Source organism: Chrysemys picta, chromosome 7 (assembly GCF_011386835.1).
Source record: "Chrysemys picta bellii isolate R12L10 chromosome 7, ASM1138683v2, whole genome shotgun sequence".
Lineage (NCBI taxonomy): Eukaryota > Metazoa > Chordata > Testudines > Emydidae > Chrysemys > Chrysemys picta.
This window is the reverse complement of record NC_088797.1, coordinates 65,025,013-65,052,784: the sequence shown is the minus strand read 5'-3', so window position 1 is coordinate 65,052,784 and position 27,772 is coordinate 65,025,013. Positions and strand designations below refer to the sequence as shown.

General features: G+C 44.4%; 1 protein-coding gene across 2 annotated transcripts; it reads left to right on the top strand.

Moving 5' to 3' along the window:
- Positions 1-839: 839 nt before the first annotated feature.
- On the top strand, positions 840-27,772 carry LOC101952078 (dual specificity protein phosphatase 13B-like). 2 transcript variants are annotated; one of them, XM_065551687.1, is made up of 5 exons: positions 840-976; positions 12,456-12,549; positions 21,503-21,698; positions 24,738-24,958; positions 27,369-27,772. In XM_065551687.1, exons 3-5 carry the CDS (start codon positions 21,547-21,549, stop codon positions 27,593-27,595), a joined length of 600 nt encoding a protein of 199 aa, XP_065407759.1. In that variant the 5' UTR covers positions 840-976; positions 12,456-12,549; positions 21,503-21,546; the 3' UTR covers positions 27,596-27,772. The 2 variants fall into 2 exon arrangements, with proteins under 2 accessions (XP_065407759.1, XP_065407757.1); XM_065551685.1 differs by having other exon boundaries at positions 21,499-21,698.

Sequence of the window (27,772 nt, the reverse complement as noted above, 5' to 3'; positions counted from 1 at the left end):
GCAAGAAAATCTGAGGTCTGAGGAGATTAATTTGCATTTTTTTAAAGGAAACAAACACCACACAAAGCAAGACTGGCACTCCACCCAGCTCCGCTACTTACCCAGCAGAAAGGCATCTCTCATTTCCCTTTTCAGCCCCTTGCACAGAGACAGAGAACTGCACTGATAAAGAAAATACAAATGATGCCCCAAATTCACAGGATCGTCTACATTCCCCATTCTCCCTCCCCACCCCCTGACCCCACAGTTCCCATCTTGGAACTGGCATGGGAAAAATGTAGTCGCCGGCCCAGATTTGTAAAGGTATTTATGTGTTGCTTGGCTCAGCGGTGCGACATCTAACTGAGCCTACATCTAATTTTCAAAAGGGATTTAGGCACAAGGCATCTATCTCCCATTGACTGTTGAGGGAATTTAGACTCCCAAGTGACACCAAGCATGGCAACGCCTAGACACCTATAAAAATCTAGGCCATCATGGCTAGGTGGGGCAAGTGGGCTACCAAGCTGTTCTTCTACCTCTGCCGACTTAAACTGAAATCCTAGAAGACCAATGTTGGAATAGCAGGAAGGAGTTATAGGTCAGGATTGTAGTACCTTAGCAGAGCTGTATCTAGCAGCACCCATCTGCATTGTGTGTACCTCTATACAGATGGAAACTGGCTAAAGTATGAATTTAAACTCATGGGTCAAATTCATTCCTGCTGTCAACCCAACAAAACCAATGGAGTTACCCAGGGATGAATCAGGCCCAGTGTATCCAAATTGCTCCATTATTCAAGGACAGCGTGGCCTCAGAGACACACATAGTTGGCAACCTGTCACAAATTAAAATAGAACAAGAATTGCAAGCAATGCATGACCCGTGGCTCACAGATCGGCCCCAAACAAGACGCAATATCCAGGTGTCTGGTGGAAAAGCAACTTCACAGGACTGGTCTAACCAAGAGATTATTGTAATCCATCAACTTTGGCAGGTACCAGTTTTCCATATGTATTACAGCTACTGCAGACTGCCTGCTGGGAGCAGCTTGGGCAGGCGTATGCATGCTTGTTATCGGCAGTGTGAATATCTCTGCCTTGTGTCACTGTGGCACAAAGCAGCTGGACCATTTCAAAATCATTTAAAAAGCACTATAAAATTAGGACTCCGGTGCGGTTGTTTTATGACTTGCATGAGCAGCCATTACCTGGAGAGAAATTATCTTCTTTATTTCCAAGGCTAAAGGTTCTTTTAGCATTCATCAAATGCAAAGTGCACCCCTGATAACACAATGGGCTGTTTTTATCTACTGCAGCCTCTTTCCCTTCTGCATAATTTCACATTTGAGATCTCAGCACTTCACACGTAACTCATTTCATTGTGTCTGAGATTGTTTTCACCAGCTGGACTTGTATAGTTACAAGAGAGATTTACTTATGCCCTGAAACATATTCTTTCAAAAATTCTTGCTTCTTTAATCCTTAGAAAAACAACTCTGAGTACTCTTGTTATCCATCCTTCCTGGAAGCCTGTCAAACGCTTGGCTTCAGTGATCCGCAAAGCCATGTCATTATTCTCCTTCAAATCCTACCATAAACCTCTCCTTTGCCAGGCTACACAAAAACCTGACACTGGTTAGGCTGTTAATGTGCTCAGACCACCGCACCATGTGGACCAATATTGTCTCAGTGCGTCTTTGTATTCCCTTATGGATCAGTCTGTATCCATCTGTTGTCTTATATTTAGATTGTAAGCTCTTCAGAGCGGGGCCTGTCTTTCTGATCTGTATTTGTACAGCACCTAGCAGATCGGGGTCATTGTCCATGGTGCAGGCTCCTATGATTATGATAATACAAATAATATCTGGTAGCAATCAATTCCCCAGGCTAGTTAAGCAGTGTGGGTGGGTGTGGGATGGGGTTCAAAAGCATGAATAGTAGTTAGGTGCCAAATCTCCATAGATTCCCATTTGTGCCTTTGAAAATCTTCCCGTTTGGAAAAACTATTCCTTTGATCAATTTTAAAATTGATATCTTTCTTTTTAATTGACTGTCCCCTTATTCCTAATATGAAAATGAGTGAATAAAAGTTTTGCATCTACCTTCTCTATACTACTATATAATATTTATATATAGTGATATCAAAGAGGTACAAGAAAATGAGAAAGGTAGAAAATGAGTTGTCTGGTTGCTAAAAAAAAAAAGGTGTTAAATTATGGCCTGCTATACTTAAAGTTAGGAAGCATGGTCTTTATGCGATTATAGTCTAACTGGGAACATGTTATAGTGAAGATACCAAAGAAAGGAACTCTCAGTGATTGTAATAACTGGTGTGGTACCACACTTTTATCTGTGCCAAGCAAAGTATTGTGTAAGATCATAGTCCGGCATATATCAGAGGCAGTTGATAGCGTTCTCAGAAAAGAGCAAGCTGGTTTTCAGAAAGGGTGTGGATGCACAGACCAGATCTTCACTCTACGAAACATAATAGAACAGTGCTTAGAATGGCAACAGGAACGCTATATAAATTTCATAGACTTTGAGAAGCTTTTGATAGCATTCACAGGTCCAGCCTATGGCGCATTCTGCGGGCATATGGAATTCCTTTCCGTATAATCAACATTATCAAAAGCTTCTATTTCAATTTTACATGCAGTGTTGATCACAGTGAGCTCAGTTTTGAAGTCAAAACAGGAGTACGTCGGGGTGTGTTGTGTGCAATCCTCTTCAACATTGCCATCGACTGGGTAATGCAGCGTACAACAGAAGACATGCCAAGAGGCATTAAATGGACACTCTTCTCAGCCCTTGAAGACCTGGACTTCGCAGATGATGTCATTCTCCTATCACATACCCAACACCATATACAAGAAAAAACAACTCGACTCAACGTATTCAGCCAGCAAATTGGATTGAAAATCAACCGCAATAAAACAGATATCATGACCTTTAATATTGCCTCACCATCACCAGTACGGATAGAGGATTATGTTCTCATCAATGTAGAAACATTCACATACTTGGCAGCACCATCAGCCCGGATGGTGGAACAAGCCAGGACATCTGGAACAAAATCAATAAAGTCAGGAACACCTTCAGGAGCATAAATACAGTCTGGAAATCATCAAAATACAACACCAAAACCAAACTCAAGAGCTGCATACTTTCAATATTTCAATTTATCGGAGCTGCATACTTTCAATATTACATTATAGTGCAGAATGCTGGGGAATGAGAAAGTATGACATGTCCAAACAGTCTTCATTCCATACAACCTGCCTCAGAAAAATCCTCCGTATCTTTAGGCCCAGAACAATCTCAAACCAAAATCTATTGACACAGTGCAGCCAAGAGGATCTGAGCATCATCATTGCCAGGAGGCGTTGGAGATGGGTCGGTCATGTGCTTCGAATGGAAACTGATTCCATCACCAGAGTAGCAATAAGATGGATACTTGAAGGCAAGTGAAAACAAGGCCGCCCGAAAACAACATGGCAAAGAGCTGTGGAAGCCGAGCTGAAAAACCTGGGGCACAGCTGGGGAACCATTGAAAGACTTGCCAGAAACTGACAGGAGTGGAGGAGCTTCGTCACTCCCCTAAACGCCAGAGGTGTAATAGGAACATGATGATGGTGATGATGATGTGAACATGTAGCCTGTCCTGAAACTCACAGCTACAAATGTGATGAGTGGTTGGGGGATGGAGTGGTCTTTCATGTCCATGTTGGAGCTCAGAAACACTTTCCATTTCTCCCCCTGCACCCTTAGATATATTTATCTTGCTTAGGGCACCAATCACCATAGCATCTAGAAATGAAATACAGATTAATACCTTGACTATAACTCTCTATATACCCATCCTTCTGCTCAGCCACTTACATTTTGGAGCTTGTCTAGACGAACACAGTGCACAGCTGGCTAGTGCGGGGTAGATTTACACCTCAGATTGTTGTGAAGTAAGGGTCCATGTTGACCCTGCTGGTGTGCACTAGAAGTTCCCTAATGTGCTTTAATCTACTCCTGTTTTAAAGCGGCAGCAGGGTCCATGTGAACACTTAGTGCACAGCAGGCTAGTTTGAAGTAGACTTATGCCCCAGCTTGCTATGCACCAAATTTTCATATAGACAAACCCTTGATTTTTTTTTTCCAGAGGAGGCAAACTCTACTCCTCTGCCAAATGGTGCCAATGGTTTGATCACCAGGAGTGCTCTGTATCTGCCTATCTATAGTTAGTAGATAAGCTGCCCCCAGATAACAATCCAGAATATGTAACACAGAATATGTCTACACTGCAAATGAAGGTGTGATTATAGCATGGGTAGACTTTATTCTACATCACACGCATGGTCACAACAGCAGTGTAGACGTGGTAGCACAGGCTTTATTGTGGGCTAACGATCCTGCAGTATTTTGGTGCTGCTGCTGCCGCCAAAGAGAGACCAAAGAACGTAACTAAGTAGAACCAGCACTGAACTCCCTGTTTTTGGAGTGGATTTGCCCTTCTGGATTGGAGCCACTGGTCTTTCTATTCAGTTCACTGGCACTGGTCACTTGCAAGGGTGTCAGAGGAAGGGAACAGGGAGAATACGTACCCAGCTCAGTCTCTGATCCAGCAATGCACTTAGGTATGTACTTAAGTTTTAGCATGTGAGCATTACCATTAAAGCCAATGGGACTAATCATATAATTAAAGTTAAGCATGTGCTTAAGTACTCTGCTGGATCCGATTCTAATTGTGCAGAGCTGTGCATGAAGGATGAGCGGGTTAATTCTGAATCCACAAAAGTGAACCAATATGCTCCCTTAATGGGAGGCTGAGACTGAACAGGGAAGCTGTAAAATGTGGACTACAGTAGTGAGGGCAATAACCATACAAGATTAGACCCATCCCCACAAGACAAACTTAGCTCCTGCTGCTGAACACAAAGGGTGTCAGATATAGTGTGTACTCCTGCTTGATGAGTCATTAGCAAAATATGACACAAGCTTATAAAATGCTATCGGACCTTGGGCGGGGCAGGCGGTAGATTCATTCAACAGAAAGAAAGCACAATGGCACGCAGAAACGCTCTTTTCTTCTTGCTTCTCCCTGTTTGATTCTGGTGTGAGGTTGTCCTTCACCTTCTTGCTACCACTCTGAAATGAATCACAAAAAGACCCAGAGTAATTTGCTACAAGCCTGAAAAGTGTACACGGGTAGTTGAGTGTGTGAGTTATACACTTCAATGGCAGCTATTCTGGAACTACCTATTCACAAGAGCTCTACAGACCTTTAGTTACTAGAGATGGGACAGAGGTTGGAAGTTCCAATCCTGGTATGAAATTCCCCAATGTTCAGGCACATTTCAATCTAGGGGTCGGTTCAGCTGGTTTTAGAGGGGCCAGCTGAAAAGCTTGGAACTAGAGCTGAACTCTGTCAGAGTTCAGGGGCGTGTAGGGGGTGGGATTTGGGTGTAGGCCCATCTCTGGCTCTTTCTTTATGTGCCCTTTACTGGCTCATAGTAATTTTTAAAAATTCAGCGCTGAAGACAGCTATAGATTTTAATTCACACATTCCCGACTCTGACTAGAAGAAAAAAAAATCCAAACTCCAAATCCTTTTCAAACCCCTAGTGACAAGCTAACTATATGAGGGGTCACCTGCAAAACTGCAGCAATTAGGGCAACAACTCAACCAAAAGCTTGATATAAGCACATGCTCAACTTGAAGCTTGTAAGTATTCCCCTGACTTCCATGAGACCTTTCATGTACTTGGAGTTAAGCACAAGTTTGATTCCTTGGCTGAATCAGGGCCTATAAGTGCTTCCTGCAGAACCTGTTCACTTCTCTTTTTCCTTGTGTGGTCGCACAGTGACACCTAATGGTGGAGGTGGTGAATCTCTAGCACTTATTACCACCTGCCTTATATAGATAGACATGCAAGCTGAGGAAGACCCCTATATTTTACACTTAGTCTTGCTGCCTCCTGCATTCATGGCATCATGTGATAAGTCAGACTGACTACTTGTGTCTGGTGCACCAAAAGTTTACACCTAAACTCTCTGTCTAGGTTTCCAGACCATGGTAAATAGGATTCCCGTGGTGGCATCTGGACATGGGGCTACATGGACAAAAGAAACACTGATCCTGGTACCAACACCACATAGAACAATGTTTTCCTGTCACTGCCCTATTTCCGACAGGAGGAAATGCAGCTATTCATTCTTGCATCCACAGTGTCCCTTTGAAACTGATTTCAGCCTGTCAACCCTCTGAGGCAAACAGGCCTCAGCCTTGCCCATTAGCAGCTATCACTCGGCCTTTCTGATGAGCTAGCAACATAATAGCTAATTAGTGACACCCCACCTCACTGGGTGTAATGGGGCTTAATTAGAAACTGACCCCAATGAGTCAGGCTGCACACCTGGGGGGCGACTGATTAATTGCCTTCTGGCATACGAGGCAGAGCTAGGACTTAAATAGAGCTGGGAACTCAGTAGATGGGGGAAGATTCTGGGCATGGCTACACTTGCAGATGTAGAGCGCTGTGAGTTAAACTCACCTTCGGAGAGCACAGTAGGGAAAGCGCTGCAGTCTGTCCACACTGACAGCGGCTTGCGCACTAGAGTGGCCACATTTGCGGCACTTGCAGCAGCATTGGGAACGGTGCATTATGGGCAGCTATCCCAGCATGCAAGTGACTGCAACGTGTTTTTCAAATGGGTGGGGGTGGAATGTGACAGGGAGTGTGTTGTGTGTATGTGGGGGAGAGAAAGAGTGGGGTTTTGGGGGGCTGAGGGAGAGCATGTCAGCATGCTGTCTTGTAAGTTCAGACAGCAGCAGACCCCCTTCCTACCCCGCCCCCCGTCTCTCTCTCTCACACACAGCATTCCACACTAATGGCTTGCAAGCCGGCTGTCAGAAACGGAGCTTTGAAAGGGCATTTCCGCATTCCTACAGGAGTTCAAAACAATGACAAGAGTGGCCACTTGACTTAAGAGGATTATGGGACGTTTCCGGAGGCCAATCAGAGTGCAGTAACCCAACGCCTCGTTCACACTGATGCCCATGCGTTGCAGCCAAGGCGCAGCAAACATTATTCCTCTCGCCGAGGTGGAGTACCGGCAGCGTTGTAGCCGCGGAGACAGAGTGCTCTATGTGCCTTGCCAGTGTGGACGGGGAGTGAGCTAGGGAGCCCGGGGCTCCTTTACTGCGCTGTAATTCGCAAGTGTAGCCAAGCCCTGGAGGAAATAACAAGGGGAGTTCCCCTGTGGGAAGAACCTGAGTAAGTCAGGCTGAGAGACCCACAGTGAGTATCATACGCTTCTGCGGGGGGAGCCCTGAGGTAGGACCTACAAGGAAGCCCAGGAGAAGCAGAAAGACTATTTAGTTGTAAAAGAAGCTCGGCAGCAGAGAGACCCCTAAGGAAAGCTATCAGAATCCCTGAGGAAGAGAAGCAGTAAGGGAATCCCGCTGGAGAAGAAGCAAGACGAGAGAAGCTCTGTAGGGGCTAGAAAGGGCCAAGAAAGTGGAGCCCCAAAGTGGCAGAAAGACTACTATTTTGGATATTGATATTGGACTTTGAGTTGGACCTTTAGTTACCCCGGAAGGGGTGTGAACTTCACATGATTTGGGCAGAGGGCTGAGTCACAGAAGACCTGGAACCTGAGGCAGACGGACGGCCTGCAGGAGATGCTGGAGCCAAAGATACTGGTGACATCACATTAGTTGGTGCTCCAAGATGTATGCACCCTACCACCTCAAAGGCAGAATCAGAAAATGGACACCTTTTTGGTTTTAGATCTATCTTGGAAATAAAATCAAAAATGTGAGTTCTGATTGGAGGATTTGAATCCAGACTATTCAAACGGATTTAGACACGAAGTCCTGGTTGGGTCATCTCCAATAACCACCCTTATTTTGCTCTTTCTCTGGGAATGAAAGCACCTTCACTTAAACTTTCTTCCAAACGGCTTACATTGTGATTGCTAAACATCTTATAGACTGTCTTTCTGCTTATGACCCAAAAACAACTGCAATCACAGAAGGATGCTGAAGCTATTGATTACTCTGATGTTAGAGCAGAAGTCTTCCTTCTCCCAGTAGCAGAAGCTGACGGATAAACTTTCAACTATCAAAGTGAAAGCAGACACCTGGAAGTAACCAAGAGCAGTTTCCATTCTAGACAAATTTCATGCAAATCTTAATAAGGTATTCAGTGCCCAGATGACAGATGTATTAGACAGATTTCAGCAACCGATTTCCAATTTTATGCAACTTAATAAAGTTGCCAGAAACAAATCTAATCTTTCTGGAAATCAGTCTGTAAAACAAGAGGGGAAATATTGCAACTTTCTTGGTCATCAGACACAAATATCTTTGTTGGGAATACATTTGAGGAATGGATTAATAAAAACAGGAAAAAAATCATATTCCTTTTTACTTTGGCTAATTACATTATATCCTGGACTACTCAACAGTCTGCTCTGGTACAATGGATTTCATTCACCAAGGATTTTTGCCACCAAAGCAAGAACCAGGCTGAATTGCACCAGGTCATTACTTCGTCTAAGAGAAGTAGGTGCCATTGCAGAACTTTTCTAAAACAGAAAATGCAAGGTAGATTATTACTTACCATATTCAGTTTGTGACTACATAGTTTATCAGAATTAATCCCATGTGTTTCTCCCACCCAGTCAATGTTGTGTCTTGTGTGTCAATAATGCATTTCTTTTAAAAATCCAATCACGATCTTACTCTATCACTCCTTTATAAATCTTTCAAAATAATTTCTTCTTGCCATCTCCTGGCTGAACGAAGTATTACAGTATTTTAGCCAACTGTCCACTATTCAGAATGGTGCAAAACGTCCTCTGTTTTACAGGCCTTGCATTTCTTAAACGTTTTTAAGCGCAAAAGAGCTCCAGGTGAAATGTTGGCAATCTAAATTTTCCATATAATACACATGGGTTGCATTCCAATCAGGGCCGGCTCCAGGCACCAGGCACCCAAGCACATGCTTTGGGCGGCACCTGGTAAGGGGCGGCGGGGGGAGCGCGGCACGGCATTCCGCGGGGGGGAGGGGGGCGCTCCGGCAGGCGCGGCGCTGGGGGGGCGGGCTCCGGCGGCGCGGGGCTTGGCGAGGGGGGCAGCGCGGGGCTCGGCGCTCGGGGGGGGGGGGTTCCGGGGTGCGGCGCGGGTGCGGCCGCTGGAGGGGGGTTCCGGTGGCACTTGGCAGGGGGCGGGGCTGGGCTCCGGCGTCGCGTCGCTCGGCAGGGGAGGGCGTCGCGGGGCTCGGCGCTCGGGGGGGGGGGGTTCCGGCGGCGCTCGGCGCGGGGGGGGGGTGGGCTCCGGCACTCGGTGGGGAGGCGGCGCTCTGGGGCGGGTTCCGGCGGCGCTCAGCGGGGGGGCGGCGTGGCGCTCGGCTGGGGGGGGGGGCGGCTCGGCAGGGGAGTTGGGGGGCGGCGCTTTTTTTTGCTGCTTGGGGCAGCAAAAAAGCCAGAGCCGGCCCTGATTCCAATGCAACATAAACGCCTTGAATAAAAGCTCCTCTTGCTAACATTTCAGGTTTTCTGCTTTCAAGAACACACAGCTCATCAGCAAAAAACATCTTTGATACTTGTAGTTATAATTCTTGTCTTTATGCAGAGCTATCAATCATACTGGGGATCTTGCACTATGAACATATAGAAGCTACTTCTCTGTTTAGGAACTCCCTATATAACCATGAAACGACTTGTAGTGCTGGCTTAGATCAAAAAGCACAACAAACCTATATTTCAAATACATACTGTTATAGATAATATACCAACCCTCACTCTTGAATGCACAATTTTGTACTGTTGCTTAAATGCTCTAAGATGTGAGTAGTAAGAAATTGGCAAAACAGAACCACACTCATGATCAGCTGTCTGAAAGACATATAATGCATTACTATGCGGCTATTATTATTTATTAGAGCTAGGGAAATTATTTGAACAAAGACTTTCATTGAAAAATCGTCTTTTTTCAAAAGTGAAATATTTCACAATAAATTGACATTGCTAAAAATGTTTATTTTTGGCAAAAAAAATCGTTTTCTTTTTCCAAATATTTTCCCCAATTTTATTAAAAGCGTTATTGAAAACATTACTGAAATGGTGGTTGACATTTTTTATTTATTGAAAACCAGGTTTCGGTAAATAAAACATTTCAAGGACAATTTCAATAAAGTTTTCAATATCATTTTTGATATAAATGTTGGGTGTAAAATCCAAAACAAAGTTCAGGCAAAATTTTTAAAAGGTGAAAAATGGAGCAGTTTCAAATACTCCAAAATGATGACAGCTTCAAAATTTCACATTTCGCCCCCCTGAAAATAGGCTTCTCGTTTGACTAAGTCTATTTATTATTTTCATTACAATATTACTCAAAGGGCTCAGTCAGGAGCAGAGCTTCACTGTGCTAGGCGCTGTACAAATACATAGTAGGAAATGGTCAAGTGAGCTTCACAATACACTAAATACAGAACAAGTAACAAGTTGGCCTGGAAAATCTAAGAGAAACTCCAGCACGCAGAAGAAAGTAAAAAGGAGTTTCGGTAAAAGAGCTATTTGAAGTTACATGTATTAGATGAGAAAAGTACTAGCACTGGCAAAACACTAGATTTTGCAGTGTAAGAAACTGAGATCAGCTCAAACATCCTCTGTCTATGGTACTCAGGTGGCCCATCATTACCGTTGTATCTGACCACCTTGCAAACTTTAATGTATTTATCCTCAGAACACCTATGTGAAGTAGAACCCCCATTTTGCAGATGGGGAATAGAGTCAGAGAAAGTGTCTTGGCCAAGGTCACACAAAGGGTGCAGCCAAGCAAGGAACTGATACCAGGTTTCCCAAGTCACAGGCTAGATCACTAACCATTTGGCCACCCCTTCCTCTCAAAGTCTATTATGTACAACAACTTCCCGTCACATTATAAGCATCACCATTTGTACCCTGAACCTTCAGCCTTCCAGCACGGAGTGTGTTGCAGAACTAAGCCAGATATTTTAAAGGGAGTTAGGCACCAATGGGAGTTAGATGATTAAATGCCTTTAAAAATTTGGCCTTGAGTACATAGCTTTACAGTGGACTGAACCAAAACCTTGGACGTTGAATTCCTGCCAGTGGGATTTCCAAATCAAAATCTGAACTCCCCCGAAGTTCAGAGAAGTTAGGGTTCAGCCTATTATATGAAAGAATCAATCCATATTCATGTGTTATAGACAACAGATGCAATTAGTAGATAGTGAATAATATATAATGTCTGTAATGTAAGTGTCCAATTCTGAGAGATGCAGGGTGCTCTCAGTTCCATTGGTGTCTATAGGAGATGACGGCACTTAGCACTTTGAAAGTGGTATTCAGTGTGTCAGAATCATTGCGGAATGCAAATTTAAAAATAATCTGAAGAATAGCTTTGCTCCTCTGCTGAGTGATGGAGGAGAAATTAGTGATGCAGAGTTGGGGGAACAAATATCTTTTCTCCCTGTGTACTTGATGCATTCGGAAGCCCCTTCTGTTATAGTCAGGTTCTGTTGCTTGTCATTTGCATGGACTGCTCTGGGCAGAACTCACATACACAAGGGGGGGGGGGGTTTACCAGGAAAAGCAAAAAACCTGAAAGCAACTTGAAAAGGCAGCAGGCAGGCAACTGTGAAGAGAGGAAGCAGAATTGGGGGGACCAATGCATGTTTGGGGGTGTTGCTAACTCTCCTTTGCTGGAAAAATTATTCTCATTCTTTATATTCTGGTAGCACCTAGCTGCCCTAAAATCAGGACCCCCCTGAACTGGGTGCTATGCTGCTAAACAAACACACAGTGAGAGACAGAGAGCTTGCAACCTAAATAGACATGACAGAAGCACAGAGAGGTAGAGTGTTTTGCCCAAGGTCACACTGCAGGTCAGTGGCAGAGGAGGGTATAGAAATCAAGTCTCCCGATTTCTAATTCAGTGCCCTAACTAGTATACAATGCTTCCTCCATTATAAACATCGCCAAGAGAACAGAAACACCCTTATTAAAACACATTTTGAAGGATTTTTTTTTAAATCTGTAATTCTATTTAAAGAATGTGCTATCGGAAACCTGATTGCTTTTTAATTACTCAATTTCAAAAATACCCAAGTAAAATCCAAGTTGACAGTGTTCCCTGAAGGACACATTATTTGTCCCAACAAATTGATTGCCAGGATATTCCTCAGCCTAGAGATTTTTGGAGTCTTTTCATTTGAAATTCCAGTCCAGAGAGTTAAACCCATGCACACTCGATGAAGAGTGTCTTTCCCATGCTCATCTTGCAAGCTGCAAGGAGGGAAGGCACTTTGAGCTGTTTCTCCCAGCTCCTTTAAAAGTAAGCAGTAGAGAACGCCATTCACTGTACTGCTGAGGAATATCAAATGCCTTTACCCATGCCGTCAGATATTCTGAAATCCTGCAAGCTTGACAGCGTTGTCATCTTTTTATTGACAGCATCAGCCAGATGAAATTGGTCAAGGAATAAATCAAGTAGAAGTAAAAGACCTTTTAATCCACAATCACACACATCCGCACTGCCTGGAGAAGGGTAAGTGCTTTAGAACCCTTTTTGAATGGCAGGATATTAACATGCTTATTTGTCTTTCCTTCTGCTTGCAAGACTTTTTTCCTTTCAATCTTTTCTCCCCATCGACGTTTGTATCAGGATTGATGTACCTTATACCTATTGACAGTTTTTGACACTGATGAAATCTGAACACTGTGACAGCACTTGGTGGACTGTTAGCAATGTCAAGGTCACTTTATTTCTCTTGCTTTAGATTTAATTCTTCCAGCCTGAGGAGTACTTTGTCTTAAGGGAATCCTCCTTCTTGAGCATCTCGTGATTCACAGCCTCCTTGCTCCATTACCGTGGCTATTATAAGATCAGAATGAAGTTCATACAGTAAATAAACTATTAGTTGGACGGTGCTGTTGTGCTTTCCTAATTACAGCGTGTAGCACAGTTCTGACTGCTGGTAGCAAGACTTAAAACCACAGCTATTTTAAATCAGGGAGAATCAACAACTTAATCCAGCAGTACACAGAGAAGCTGTAGGGTTTATCCATTTGACATAAGTGACTAGAAAAAGAACTAGAGGAGGAAAATAACCCACTCTGGACTGGACACATGCTGAGTTGCCAACAGCAGATTCAGAGGGGATACCAAGGGCTTGTGGAAAGGCTAGGTAACGTGCCAATGGCAGCATATTAAATAGCACATAGGTACCAGTTGCTAAGGTATAATGATTTTTTTCTTCTGTTAATTGCAGATTGAAAATCTGCCTTCCTGTTAAACTTGCAGCCTTGCATTTGGCAAAAGCATTGCAAGCCACCGAGTCCCCATTTTTCAAAGTCTTTCACGATGTATTTCAAAACTTCTTTTTTCACCAGAGTCAGCCACCTCGATGTTCGACAGAAATGTCCAGAGATCCCTCTGAGCTGTACCCCAATAGAGCTCTAGAGGAATATTCTTAAATCCTACAGACTTTAGAGACTTCTTTCTTTAAATGTCACCATAGTAGTTTTAATCAGGAAGGGCTGGTTTGCTGAGTAGGGAAGGTCAGTCGATTCTGCTCCACTACCCACCCCATTGGGAGCAACTAAAGTGTGCAAGAAGCACAAGAACCTTCTAATTGTTCTCCAGAAGCCTCTTCCCAGTAACCCATCCTTTGTGACCATCGCTCAAACATTCATTGAGCTTAGATCAGTAAGGGCGAGAAGAGGGGCCTTCAAGGGTGTATAATTCTGATAGGAGAGAACAACACATGTGTTAACATACCCACTATCAAGTATTCCCACTAGCAATGAAAGGTACAGCCTCTTCTCCACCAGACAGGAGATGCTCCATTGGCTTCAGTGGCCAGGATTTCATTCCAAGGGCTTGGTACATGAACAATTAGACCCCAGCGAGTCCTTTTTGAAAGGGGTCTAGCTCAAAACACAAACTGTTTACGTGCATCAGCAGGGTGCGGATGGACAGTCAGAACACAGCGGGCTAGCGCAGAGTAGAGTCACACCCCAGCTTGCTGTGCTCTCATTGTTCATGGAGACAAGCCCTTAGTGTCACGTGATCCAGCCATGGGCAGTCATTCCTAGTGATCAGAGGAGAGTCAGGCCTAGCATCAGAGCAGGTGTTGGTAGTCAGGAGTCAGAGGTCAGGAACTAGAACCAAGGGTTCGTACCAAGTTACCATGAGTGAAACAAGACAGGACAGGGCTGGAACAAGGCAGGGGCAGGGCTGGGAACAAGCAGGCACAGGAGCGATCACAGCCCTGGGAAAATGCCTTGAGCAGCCATTGAAATGCTGCAGCTGCTGGGCTTAAGAGCCAGTCTTCTAAGTCTTCTCATCAGTCAAGTGGTGTTGCCAATCAGGGAGCCTGCTCCAGGTCAGCTATGTTCATTAGGTTGCCTGGAGACTGACACTGCTGCAGGCCATGATTCCTGACACTTAGGATATGTCTACACTGCAATTAGACACCTGCTGGCTCGTGCCAGCTGACTCAGGCTCACGGGGCTCAGGCCATGGGGCTGTTTAATTGCAATGTAGACGTTTGGGCTTGGGCTGCACCTGAGCTCTGGGACTCTCCCACCTCGCAGGGCCCTACAGCCTGGCTGCCAGCCTGAGCCCGGAAGTCTACACTGCAATTAAACAGCCCCACAGCCTGAGCCCCATGAGCCTGAGTCAGCGGGCACGGGCCAGCTGCTGGTGTCTAATTGCAGCGTAGACATACCCACAATCTCATCCTCTCTTGAGTAGCTCCTGCTGGGGGTTGGAGGGGTGTGTATAACACACAGAGCGACCCTTCTGGCTGAGTAAGGAGGAATGTGAAGGGAAATAGATGGCCCATGAAGACTAGTAATGAGGCAAAGAGTCATTTACCTCTAACGTCCTGATTCAAACCTAGGCCAGGCCAGTACTACCAAAAGTTGGTATCTCTCAGTCTAATTCATAAAGGACAGAAGTCCATATCACAACTGCCCCAGGTCTGGCATTAATTGGAAGTCTCAGCAGAGACATCATGGAAGAAATGGAGATGAAGACTCCGATATTCTCCCACCCAGAAAGGGGGCCTCTCCAGTCCAGGGCTTAGGTGCATTTGGAGGACAATTGGGTTGTGAGTGTCATGAGGAGAAGCTTGCAGTGTTGTTCCCTGTTTTGTCCCTAAACTGTGGTTAAAGAGGGGTCTGTATTCTCCAGATGCATCAGATACCTTTTCCAAGCACTAAGTTTACTTTAAAAAGCAATCAGTGCTTTAATCATTCATTCTGCTTTTCTCTTCAGTCCAGAATAATTAAAACAGCATTAGCACAGCAATGCATTAAACAGAGACCGCCAAAGAGTCGGAGGGACAGATTCTGCTCTCTGTTACTTTGTTGCAAATCAGGAACAACTCCAATGGTGTAACAGAGAGGAGAATCAGGCCCTAAATATTCCGGGAGAGCAATGAACTTCTACAATCCCTGCTGTTTGAGCATTGGCAAAATAAAAGGCTATAAAATATGATGCAGTCAGCCAAGAAAGCAATATTGCTCTGCCATGTGCATGGGCTATACAAGGGTGAGTGCAGGATCTCATTTCAAAATCCCTGTAGGTGCCTCATTTAACCATCAGCCATAACCCGTTTCTTGCTTTCAATATCACTTGGTATTAGAGCTGCAGTGAACTGCTGGTGAGAGATTCTAATTCCTGCAAACAAGCCCCTGTAGGCTTGCATGGAAAATACAGAGTTCCCCTTTCAGTCGCCTGCTAGGTTCCCATCTGGCTGCTTTAACTTGGGTATTACTTTTAAATGTGCTTGTTTCTGCACATGAGACTCTGTGTCCTGCCTCAAGAGACTTCTGGATTTCCTGAGCTCCATGTTCTGGCCAAAATTTTGAGAAAGAGATTGAGTCTTTTCGGGGGGGGGGGGGGGGGGTGGAGAAGAAGATCAGATTCCAGGTTACAGTCAATGAATAATTCCACTCACATGGTCATTTCCTTGGTTCTTTCCCTGACTGGGTTCTTCCATAACAAAGACAAAGGGCCCCAGGATGTATTACCTGAGAGAGAAGGGCAGGCAATGGAACGATGACTGCAGAATGAAAAGATGCTCATATGGAAAAAGAGGAAGAAGGAGATGGAGCTGACAGATGTCCAAGTGCAGAAGCAGTAAAAAGAGCCATGCTAATTGAATAATGATTTCATGCTTGGTGTTACTGTTTGAATCTTTCAAGTGTTTAGTTATTTCATTTGTATTGGTTTTACTGTCAAACTTCTGTTTTATATTATTATTTAACATTTGTATGACAGCAGCAGCCAGACTCTTTGATCAAGGGCTGCACTGTGTTAGTCTGTCTTTTGTACAGCACCTAAGATAAATTTACATTCAAATTTAAGACCTTGTTATCTAAAGTCACCTGTGGCTGGTCTATGTTAATTATTCCACCTCCATTATCACCAGTGGAGCTGCACCACTGGGGAAAGTGATGGTAAAAGGAGAGGGAAAGGAAGCTTCAGTGGTTAGGATGTTAGCCGGGACCTGCTCAGTTCCTAGCCAGATTCAGTTCCCTGCTCCATCACACACTCTCTTGGGTAAGTCACTTAGTCTCGCTCTGCCTCAGTTCTCCAACCATACAATGGGAATAATACTACTTACTGTGTCACCAGAGAGTTGTGGCTAAACACAGTAAAAGTTTGTGAGGCACTGAGGTACTGTAGACTAGCGGTTCTCAAACTTCATCGCATTGTGATCCCCTTCAGTCAACAAAAATTACTTCACGACTTCAGGAGGGGGGACTGAAGCCTGAGCCCCCACTGCCCCGGGGGGGTGGGGGGGGGGCAAAGCCCAAGCCCTACTGCCATGGGTGGGGGCCAAAGCCCAATGGCTTCAGCCCTAGGTGGGGGGCCTGTAACCCGAGCCCCACCATCCAGGGCTGAAGCCCTTGGGCTTCGGCCCTGGATCCCAGCAAGTCTAAATGCAAAGTTTGAGAACTGCTGCCATAGACAGACAAAATGCTTATGTAGACATGGCCCCGTAGTACATACTAACTGTTTGGGAAATGAACTAGAGCCTGGCTCTCTAATTTGATACTTCCCACCTCAGCAAGCGACAGGCACTGAGTCAGTTGGAGTCTGGAATAAAATTAGAGGTGCTGAACCACTTGCAGGATACCTATCATGGGGGCGGGGCTTTGCCTTTTGGGATAGGGTGGCTCCATAATGACTGCAGAGTGGAACCCGAGGCTTCCGGAATCAAATATCACTGTTCTGCAGACACAGGGCCCAGCCAAAGCCTGGCCAGTTAGGACTCAGTGCTTTGTGCATTTGTAAACTGATGCTTAATAACATCATATATATATTTGAGGGTACAAGCTTCTTAAAAAAAAATCCATGCAGTAATAAAATCCTAAAATGTTCCCAAGCTACAGCCTAGTTTTGGAATTAAAAATAATCCTCCCTAATGTATGTGGACTAGATCTTTGTAAAAAAAGTTTCCTATTTAAAGTCCTTGTAACACTGAGCAGCTACATTTTTCTCTCCAGAACTTATTTTCTAATTACAAGGGACCATACCTTCCTACAGTTGCTGATTGTCACCAAAATGGATCCGTTTCAATTAGCCATGCAGGATGGTTTACAAAAACCCAAATCAGCAGCAGCACTTTTTGCCAGCTTTACAGCTCGGTCTTTTAGTATCTTTAAAAAAAAAAAAAAAAAAAACCATCTCAACAAAGTCCCAGGTCTTCAATTAAAATTTTCATATAATTTTCCTCATTAGTCCAATCATCTGGTGTAATTATTTCGGAGTTTACCCTAAAGGCCGTACAGATGAATTCATCTCAAGGTCAATGCAGCACAAAAACAGAGTTGAATGGTTAGGAGTTACACTCCATGATGATATGAGGAACTTGTTTGTTTGGTAGTAGTCATGTGGAGCAAATGATGTTGCACACTTCCTGGGAACAGAAGAGCTGTATGAAAGGGCACTTTGTTACAGAATGCATGACAGGGCATGAAATGGTGAAGCAACCATTCAGTACCAAGGGCTCAATCCCGCAAGGTGCAGAGAGCTCCTCTGACATCAGTCCCTGAACCACGACCATGGGAGAGGGGAGAAAAATGTAAAAGGCTCACGGACTATAGCAGAAGACTAAAATCATACGAGAGAGATAGGATCTAAAAGAGACCCCTTTTAGATCCCATCTCATCTGTGCCTAGCTGTCTCTGCTGGACACCTCCCTACAGTATGTTCCTCGGTGTCAATCCAATCTACTTTTAAATATCTAAAGTAATTGAGGTTCAAGCACTTTCCTTGGAAAGTCTAATGAATCAACAGACCTTACTGTTAGGGAATTTCTCCTAACCTACATTTCCCTTTGCTTAATTTCATCATATTGCATATTAAATGGTCACCCCAATGAGAGATCCTTTCATGAGGACAGTTGTCAGTGCTCTTGAAATTAGCATGAGAAACAAAAAAATTGTGTGTAGGCTAAAATCTCACAAAGGAATATAGCTGGAGTATTCAAAACCCTGATATATTGTCTGCATTGTTCCCCCGCACCCCCAGGTGAAAATGAGCTTTTTTCTAAATAAATCCTTTCTGCTAATTTTTTTGTGTATGCCCCAAAGCTCTCTGCTGTTGAAGAAAAGAGCATGGTGCTAAACCGGCAAAATTATAGAGATGAGTGTAAACCCGAACCCTGGGTTCAGGTGTCCCAATACTACAAAAATGAGCAAGGTATAAGAATTTATGCAGAATAGAATAGAGTCAAAGCACTCCCAGATTTAGCTCTGGCTTTCTAGTGTATCTTAACCACCTTGATCCACATAGACTCCTCGATCCAAATTGCTCTGCGCTTTGGGAAAAGTTTGGATCTGAATCAGAATGGCAAGTTGCTCACTGGCAAAAGTGCAATGTTCTTTGGAGGCGAGAATTGCAATAGTTCCGTTTAAAGAGATTTTATTGGCATGACAAGCTATGCAACTATTGCCAAAGTATATAATAAAAGAGACAGACCTTTCAGGTATCTTTCAGAGGTAGGTAAGAGCCAGCTATGGTAGGGCCACACACTGCCTGGGGTTTGATCCCCAGTGTCCATTTGCCATTACTGATCTGGCAACAGGTTGCTGAATAGCATGGTGCCACCTCTGCCATCTCTCCCCCTTCTCGCCGATCCTCCTTTATAATGTGCATTGCTGTGGCACCCACCACATGCTAGGAGCTTTCCAAACAGAGAGAAAGACGTGGTCCCTGTTCAGAACAACTCACAATCTAAGCAACCAAATTATCACAACCTTTATCAAGGGTAATAGAAATGAATGAGTTTTGCAGTGGGCAAAAATGAATGCATTAAAATGAATGCATTTCTGCACTCCAGACTTGAAGGCATCAGATGGATGTGTTCTGAAATGTTAGTTTAACCTGTCACTAGCATCATTGGGTTGATGGAATCATCACCCCTGACCAAGATGACCTCATTATCCCAGAAATTATTTAAGACGTAGCAAAGGCAATTGGGAATGAAATTTGCTCAATCTTAATAGTCGATATAAAACTTCAGTCTAGTGCAGTGTTAACTAATAAAGGTTTCAGCTGAGCATGCAAGAGAAATCTCACAGTAGGTGGGACATCCAGACCAATTGAAGAGGCTTATTTACTGAGGAATCAACAAATGGGTTTTTGCACTACCACAGCAGCAAATGTCATTGCAAAAGCGATGTAGATACGCTACCCCGCTATAACATGACCTAATATAACACTGGTGCGCATATAGCGCGGTAGCAGCGGGACTCCAGAGGCGCTTTACAGGGTCCGGGGCTCCGGCTGCTGCGGGGAGCCCCAGCCCTTTTAAATCACAGCTGGAACCCTGCCGCCGCTACCCCGGGGCTGTGGCAGCGGGGCTCGGGCAGCGCTTTAAAGGGTCCAGGGCTCCAGCTGCTGTGGGGAGCCCCGGGCCCTTTAAATCACCGCTGGAGCCCTGCCACCACTACTCCGGGGCTGCGGCAGCGGGGCTGCGCCGGCAATTTAAAGGGCCCGGGGCTCCCCGCGGCTGGAGCCCTGGGCTCTTTAAATCACCGCTGGGTAGGGATTTTTGGCTCCTGACGACTGTGTTATATCGGGGTAGAGGTGTACTCAATTTCTTCTTCCAGGTGTATCAAGGAAGATGTGACAGGGTGTACAAATCCCATGCCAGGCAAGAAGGGGTTAAAAAGCAGGTTTGGGCTCCGACAGTCCCGTCCCCATCCTCTCATCCCTCACACCTGCAAGGCATGCCAATCTTGGAGGAGGAGCCTTAAAAAGGGAGAAGGTCAATTCAGAAGGCCTCAGCCTGGGAAGGTGGACAGACCTCTCACCCTCAGCTCATAGAGACCTTTGGTTGCCTGTGAGCACAGAGCCACAGGACAGATGGCTGGAGGATCCGGACAGGACAGAGAAGTTGGAGCCATCTATCTCGGTTAACTTATTTTCTTTGTTACCTTGAGGGCTGAGACTAGGGGTCGTGCCCCAGTGCAGACTCCTGCTGAGAATACAACCTCCCCTGAGGAGAAGATGGAGACATTGTAGGAAGTAGCCCAGGTAAAAATCAAGAAGTCTGACCAGACAGATCTTAATCACTTGCTACAGGGTCCCTGGGCTGGAATCCAGGGTACAGAGAAGGACTGAGTTCCCATCTACAGCCTCAACGGGAGGACTAGTGGGCCTGGATCAGGGCCATCAAGGTTCACAAGCCTCTTCAACTTGAGGAGAGCTTTCCCTCAGCTTGGATGATGTTTCTCCTTAGTACAGAACACAATGAGATGTCCCTGGGCCACAGTATTTCAGGGACCTGGGACGGAATAGACATTGGAGACTGAACTACTCCCTTGCTTCTAAAAATGGCTTCTCCAGTGTAGTGTTGAGAACCATTGTTGCTGCCCATACTGTACCTGTTCTGTGGATACATTCTCATTAAATGCATTTCAAGCCCCCCTTTCTCACTCCACATGGCAATGCACCACGTTGACACTTTTCACCACAGCTGAATTCATTTTCAAAACTATAAAATGCAGTGCAGTGGAATGCCAATACCCTAAAGTATCAAGCAGGGAATTAGAAGTTTACTTGGAGCCTTTGGACTTGTGTGGTGGTGGTGGGAGCTTTACCATTATACCTGTGTTCGTCAGAGTGAATGATGTACTAAGGCAGGGTGCTGTTGCTGAGGATTATGTGGAGGGGGTTGGGGGTGTTAATCACCAATGCATTTGGAAGGGGCTGGGCTTTTCTTCTCCGCAGCATGATTTGACAAGAAATTATTATACTGTCTTATGATGCTGCTTTCCTGAGGGACAAATTCCATACCTGTATAGTGACAGTGCAGAGGCAACCCTCATGGCTGGCTGCCTTTAGCAACACCTTAAGACTCAACTGTACACACTTCTAATAAAAATGCAATATTATTTGGAGGGCAAAGAACAGGACTAATTTACAGAGAATGTTAGTTATGTATGAAAAGCTTCTCTTGGTTTATTTCAGAAAGGCTCTTTGCGATACCACCTGAGTGCGTGAAACAGAAGAGCAGGCATGCTGAACACCAAGAGCTATTCCTCTGAAACCAGCAGCCAGGCACCATATGAAACACCAGCACTATCTGACCTTCAGAAGCTGTTCTGGTTCAGAGGAGGGTCTGACAATCATTTGGACCAAGTCTGGCCAAACCTATTCCTGGGAGATGTGTAAGGGGATATTGTATATTATGTTGTTACTAGCACACTAGAGAGAGATGGAGGGGTGTGAAGGTGGTTAACAGTGAGATGTAAAGCTATGCTCACATCACAGGGTTCCAAAGCCAAACACCATGACAGTCAGCCTCAAGTGGTTTGGATGTCAAGAAAAGCTTGACATGTACACGTATAACTTACTCCTAGTCTGCCTGAGCTGTGCTTTCTACATTCCATGGATCACAATGGATTTTAGCAAGATAAACATATTTATTATTTTTATCATGGACATTGACAACTGGGTCTTGGGGGGCTTTATCTCCCCCAGATATTTAGGGTTTGCATTTATAAAGGAAACAGTTTAAAACACAAGCTCAATTATCTCACTGTATTAGAAGTGGACTCATTTAGTTATGGTACAAAGCTACTCCAAGTGACATTCAACAGCTCTTATTTTATTATCTTTTAACTCTAGGTACTCCAAATAAAAAAAAGGTGTCTGTTCCCCTCTGTATATAATAATGCCTAGAAGGCACCAACTGAGATCGCTATCTCATTGTGCTAAGCACTGTACATATACATGCTTAGAGAGAGTCCCTGCCCTTAAGACCTTATTCTCTAAATAAGACGGAAAATGGGTGAGAAAGGAAGTATTATTATGCCCATTTTACAGACAGGTAACTGAGGTACAAGAGGTTCAGCCTCAGGAGTCAGAATGAAGAGAGGACAAAGATCCATAATTATATGGTAGGGGGCCCCACAGATGCAAACACAGAATTTCTTTTACCAGCTTATAACTAAATATCAAAACATATTGCACAATTACTTTGTACTTGTGGCAAAAGACACATTGCTGAGCTACTTTGCCTCTCTCTATCAATCACCAGACAGACACTTCTGTCTATTTGTCTAAATTGCTTTTCATCCGAGGATCTTAAAGTGCTTTAAAAACATCAAACAAACATCACCACTTCCTTGTGCAATAACTTTATCCCCATTTTACAGATGGGAAATCAGGGAGGCCTGCAGAGAGGAAATGACTTGTTCAAGGTCACACAGTGAGTCAGTGTCAGAAACAGGAATGGAACCCAAGAAAGAATGGCTATTTTCAATAACTGCAGGGCTTTGAGATGTTTTGTTCACATGGAGCCCATTTCATGGGGCACGTGCGTACCAGAAGTGGGATCGGTGTGGACAGTCAAAGGAGAATCCTAACTACTATCCTTTGCTCTAACCACTGAACAACATTCCCAGTGATTAACTACAAGGAGGGAGTTACCTGAACAACTGGTATCTCACAGGCTGGTCTGTACTCATGTAGCCCCTTCTCTGAAGTGTGGCTCAAACCTTCTCCCTTCTCTCTCCATGCTGCTTGCCATCATCAATATTAGGAGCTGCTTCTTCCTTCTCCTTGCACAGGTTGGGTCCTGGGTATTTTCTGGCGTGTGATGCCTCTACCCAAGGTGACTCCTCACTGCCCCATGCACAGGGGTGCTTCCCTTTGAGAAAAATCAATACAACTAGTTGGCAAGGAGTGTGAAGCCCAGTACATGAGGGACAATGAAGTACATAAACAGAAACCCCAGAAAAGGAAGAACACACCTAAAAGAGCAGCATAACAAAGGGGGGCTTTACAGGAACAGGAAAATAGAATTGAGGGAAGGAAAGGGTTAAGGTTAACTAATAAGTACTAAACATTAATAAACAAACAAATCTCTCACCTCCCAACACTCACAATTTATCCCAACCTCCAGCTCCCATCCTGGCATCTTCCCAGGCACATGGCATCCTGAGGTTGAATCCTGAGAAGGAGTGTTGCAGCACTGTGATATGGGCAGGTTTAGATAGAAGTCAGCTTACTTTAATTCTTCATGCCTGGCTGGGCCAGGATCTTCTCTGGACTCATACCAGGCTTGCTGTTTCCATGATCTAGAATCCTGGGGGGAGGGGGGGGGGATCGTCTTGGCTGGCTCTCAGTAGCTGGCACCAGGTCGTATCTCTCTCTGGCTGGGTGCTGGAACGGCCCAATCCATGCAGCTAGATCTCACAGCAAAGCAAACACTTGCTTTGGGGGCAGTGGGCGCTGTGCTGTTTCTTTCCCACTTTCCAAACTCAAAGCTGAAATTAAACCTATCTGTGTGGAGTCAGGCTGTCCCCGGCTGGGGGCGTGCAGCCCTGGCTTGTCACTGGTCCACTGGACTGCCTCCGTATTAGCCTCACCAGTAATTTCTAGTTCTTTCTGTCCCCACCCCTGACTCCATGCGCGCTGGGAAATGGTGTCAAAAGGCTCTGGTAGTTGCTTTAGTTGTAGTCCTTTTGATAGCGCCCCCTAGGGAAGAGGCTCTCAAACTGGGGGGTGGGACTCCCTGGGGGGGGCATGGAATGTATTTGTGGGGGAGGGTGAGAAGCTTTAGGAAAAAGAAAACTTACTGCACACATTTTATCCACAGCAATGTGTAACTAGCAAAGCTGTTTCCTCCAGACATATCAGGTCCTCAGATGGCGCTGTGCATTTGACTCTAGATGGCACTGTGCATTCTGATGGATTTCTGTTAAGCTTGTATAGCATTATACAAAGTCGTTGCCACCTGTACCTTAATTGGTTTGCTGTCATTTAATTGTAAGCATCGACCATTACAGTTTGAATCAATGCCTTACTGTTTTTAATATTCAGTGAGAGTTGCATGCTGATTTTTTTAAAATCAATATATGTACTTGTGTGGTGGGAAGGAGGGTGTAAACTACTACAGACACAAAGAAGGGGGCGCAATCAAATTAAAGACCCACTGCCCTAGCGGCTCAGTCCGATGATCCAGCAGCGGGCAAACTCCAAGTGGTGGTTACAATACCATCTCACATTCTTCAGTAGCCATCTCTCTAAGACCAAGGCACTATGGACTAACACAGTTGTCTGTTAGCCATTCACTGCCCTGTAAAGCGAGCTGCAGTGCTTGCATTCTTCCCCAGGGTGAGTGGGCACTCACATTAAACGGCGCTATTTGAATGCAGAAAGTCAGCAATGATCTCAGTGAAACCTTCATCATCTTTCAACAGCTGGGCTGCTAGAAGTAAAGCAACTCTTCAAAATCTCAATATTACTCACATCCTTAATGCAGCAGATGGGCCATACAGTATCAACACAGGAGCCAGACATTACAAAGATCTGCAAGTAGCGTACCACGGAGTAGAAGCGTTCGATGACCCTTCCTTTGATTTAAGTATCTTTTTCTATGATGCGGCTAATTTCATACACAAAGCCTTACACACACCAGGAGGTAAGAAAGGTGTTTGATATTATGGGGAGCATGTGCATAAATGCTTTGCTGAATGGAACCTATTGCTCTAATTCAGACTATTTCAGTCAATTAAGCCAGTGAGGCAACATGAACTAGTGAACTGAGCCAAGGATGGAGGGCCTGATCCAATGCCCACTGAAGTCACTGGGATTCTTTCCAATCACTATCAGCATCACGGCCTAGATGCTAGGAATTTTTTTAGGTCTAGTTGTTCCCTCTGATCCTGACTGGCTGTGTGCTCTTTGGCAACTAGTCAATGAGGATCTTATCCTAGGATGTACTGATCACCCTCCACTTCCTCCTCAGCGCCTCACAGGTCTGGGCCATCAACCGCTTTGCATCTCAGATTCTCCACAAGTAAAATGGGGAGAATAGTCATTTACCCCCTTGCAAAGGTGCTGCAAGGGTTCATGTTCATACAGTACTTCGGAAAGGTAACGTGCTCTCTAAGTGTAAGTATAATTAGAAAAAGAGAAACCACCTGGTGTAGCAACAAAGGGGGAAATAGAGGTTTGCGCCCGACTGATGCTTGGAAATAACATTTCATAATCCCAATAACGACTAAGGTGTTAACATTTTATGTTCTGTGGGGTTCAATATTTTTCGTCTTTCCCCCATTTCAAGAGAGGAAGAGTTAAAGAGCTTTTGTTTGCAGCAACCGTTGGGGTCACAAATTTCAATCATGAGCTGGGGGTCTGATCTTAAATAGCTTGGCTAAGGGCCCCAAAGCACCATGGGAAAAGAAAGTCCTCCTCTGTATACCTCTGGTGAGGTCATACCTAGATTACTGTGTTCAGTTCTGAGGCACCTCAATACCAGGAAGATTATCAGAGGAGTTTCAGAGCAGAGCAACAAAATACATAAAGGGACAGGAGGGTTTGACTTGCGAGGAAAGATTAATAAATAGTTTGGCTGAACAATAGCTAGGAGAGTGGACATGATAGAATCCTACAAGTGCATGAAGCTTGCAAACCCTAAGAGGAGTGGAATTGCCTTAGACTACAACCTAGGAGTAATGAGGTGACAGTAAGAGAGAAAAAGGTTAAGCAGTATTAGGAAAAACTTCTTGTCCTGAGAGCTATTAGTCTGTGGAATAGTCTCCCACAGAAATTGACGGACTCTCCCCTGATTTGAGATAATTAAAGCTATTCTGGAGAAAGCTAAAGACTAAACCTGCTGGATTATAAGTCTTTTGCCTTAGTTTGAGGAACATCTGAACCACTTGGCCTACAAAATGAAGTCAGAGACTTTTATTGTGAGATTTGAGGTACTTCCAAGTTTAAAAGTTTCATATCCCATTACCAACCTCCTGATGGTTTTGCCTAACAAGGTGCCAGGCAAGGATAACATGGAGGTCAAAATCACCCATCAAGAGGATACTTCCTTTAAGACCAGTGTGGAAACCACAGATGTGGGCAGAGTTCAGCACTTGGGTCACAGAAAAAAATAACGGTGATAACACTGCACTTCTCACTCGCTTTTAAAATATTCAGTAGTTAAGCCTCACATCACAATTGTTGATGTACAGTAGGTAACATGCACATTTTACAGCCAGATGATACATTGATATGCAGAACAATTATATAACTTGCTGAAGGTCACCATTAGGGCCGGTTGAAAATTTTCTGATAAAATTGTTTTAATGGAAAACAACATTTTTCACAAAAAGCATCCACCTTCTGCAGAAAGTTTCACTTTTTTGTCAAAAAACCAAATACCTGAAAACAAAATATTTTGATTTGGAAATGGGAGTTGTAATTTGGTTTCTTCATGTCCCCATTGTCCTCTGTAGGTCATACTTCTGGCTGTACTATATCTCCCATGATGCAACATGGCCAGGGACTCCCATGATGCACCACCTCTCTTCTCCAAGATGGGTGACCATGATGGGAGATGTAGTCCAACCAGGGAGAAATGGGAGTACAAGGCACTTAAACTACAACCCCCCTGAGATGCTTTGGTAGCCTTTCCAAATTGAAATATTTTATTTTGGGGGCAAATATTTCTGTTTCTGGCCAAAACATTTCAGCATTCAAATTTTATCCAAAATTTATCATAGAAGAAAAACACCATTTTTCAACTACCTCCAGTCTCAGTGAGTCCATAGCAGAACCAAGATTATCATCAAGGACTCCTGATGGCCAAGCCCTTGCTGTAAGATCTAGATCCCACTCCCTTCCGGCATACGTTTAGTAGTATACCTATTGCTGTTACTCATATATGGATGATCAGAGAGCTTCAGTGTCCCAACCAACAGCACCTCAGGATGCGCTAACAATCAGTGAAAATCTGGCTATTTATTGATTCTGGCTGTTTTGACCCCTCTGGGTCTTTCTTACCTTGCAAGTTCTAAAGCCCACTGGGCACATGTTGTCTCATTTATTTGCAGGTAAAGTGTTCGTTCACTGTGCCATGGGGATAAGCCGCTCTGCATCTTTAGTGCTCGCTTTTTTAATGATCCATGAAAACATGACGCTTGTGGAGGCTTTAAAAATGGTGAATTCTCACAGAGAGATCTGCCCAAATACAGGATTCCTGAGCCAGCTCCGAGACCTGGACATCAAATTAAATGAAGAGAGGAAAGGAGTTAGAGAATCTGCCAGCAAAGAACCATAATACAGAACTGCACAGAAAGTGGATGCAACACCATCAGTATTTTCTGGATCTCTTTTAAAATGAATTATGTTTTCCAAACCAAGGGCATAAACTGAAAATGCAGCGTAACACATAGTCTATATGTAAATGCTTATTTGACTTTATTATCTTTACATTGTATAAAGCCTATCTAAATTC

Coding starts and splice junctions, on each gene's coding strand:
- LOC101952078 (XM_065551687.1), top strand. CDS start 21,547: ATGCTGAACACCAAGAGCTATTCCTCTGAAACCAGCAGCCAGGCACCA. Junction 21,699..24,737: donor AACCTATTCCTGGGAGATGT/GTAAGGGGATAT, acceptor ATCTTTCAACAG/CTGGGCTGCTAGAAGTAAAG. Junction 24,959..27,368: donor AGCCTTACACACACCAGGAG/GTAAGAAAGGTG, acceptor ATTTATTTGCAG/GTAAAGTGTTCGTTCACTGT.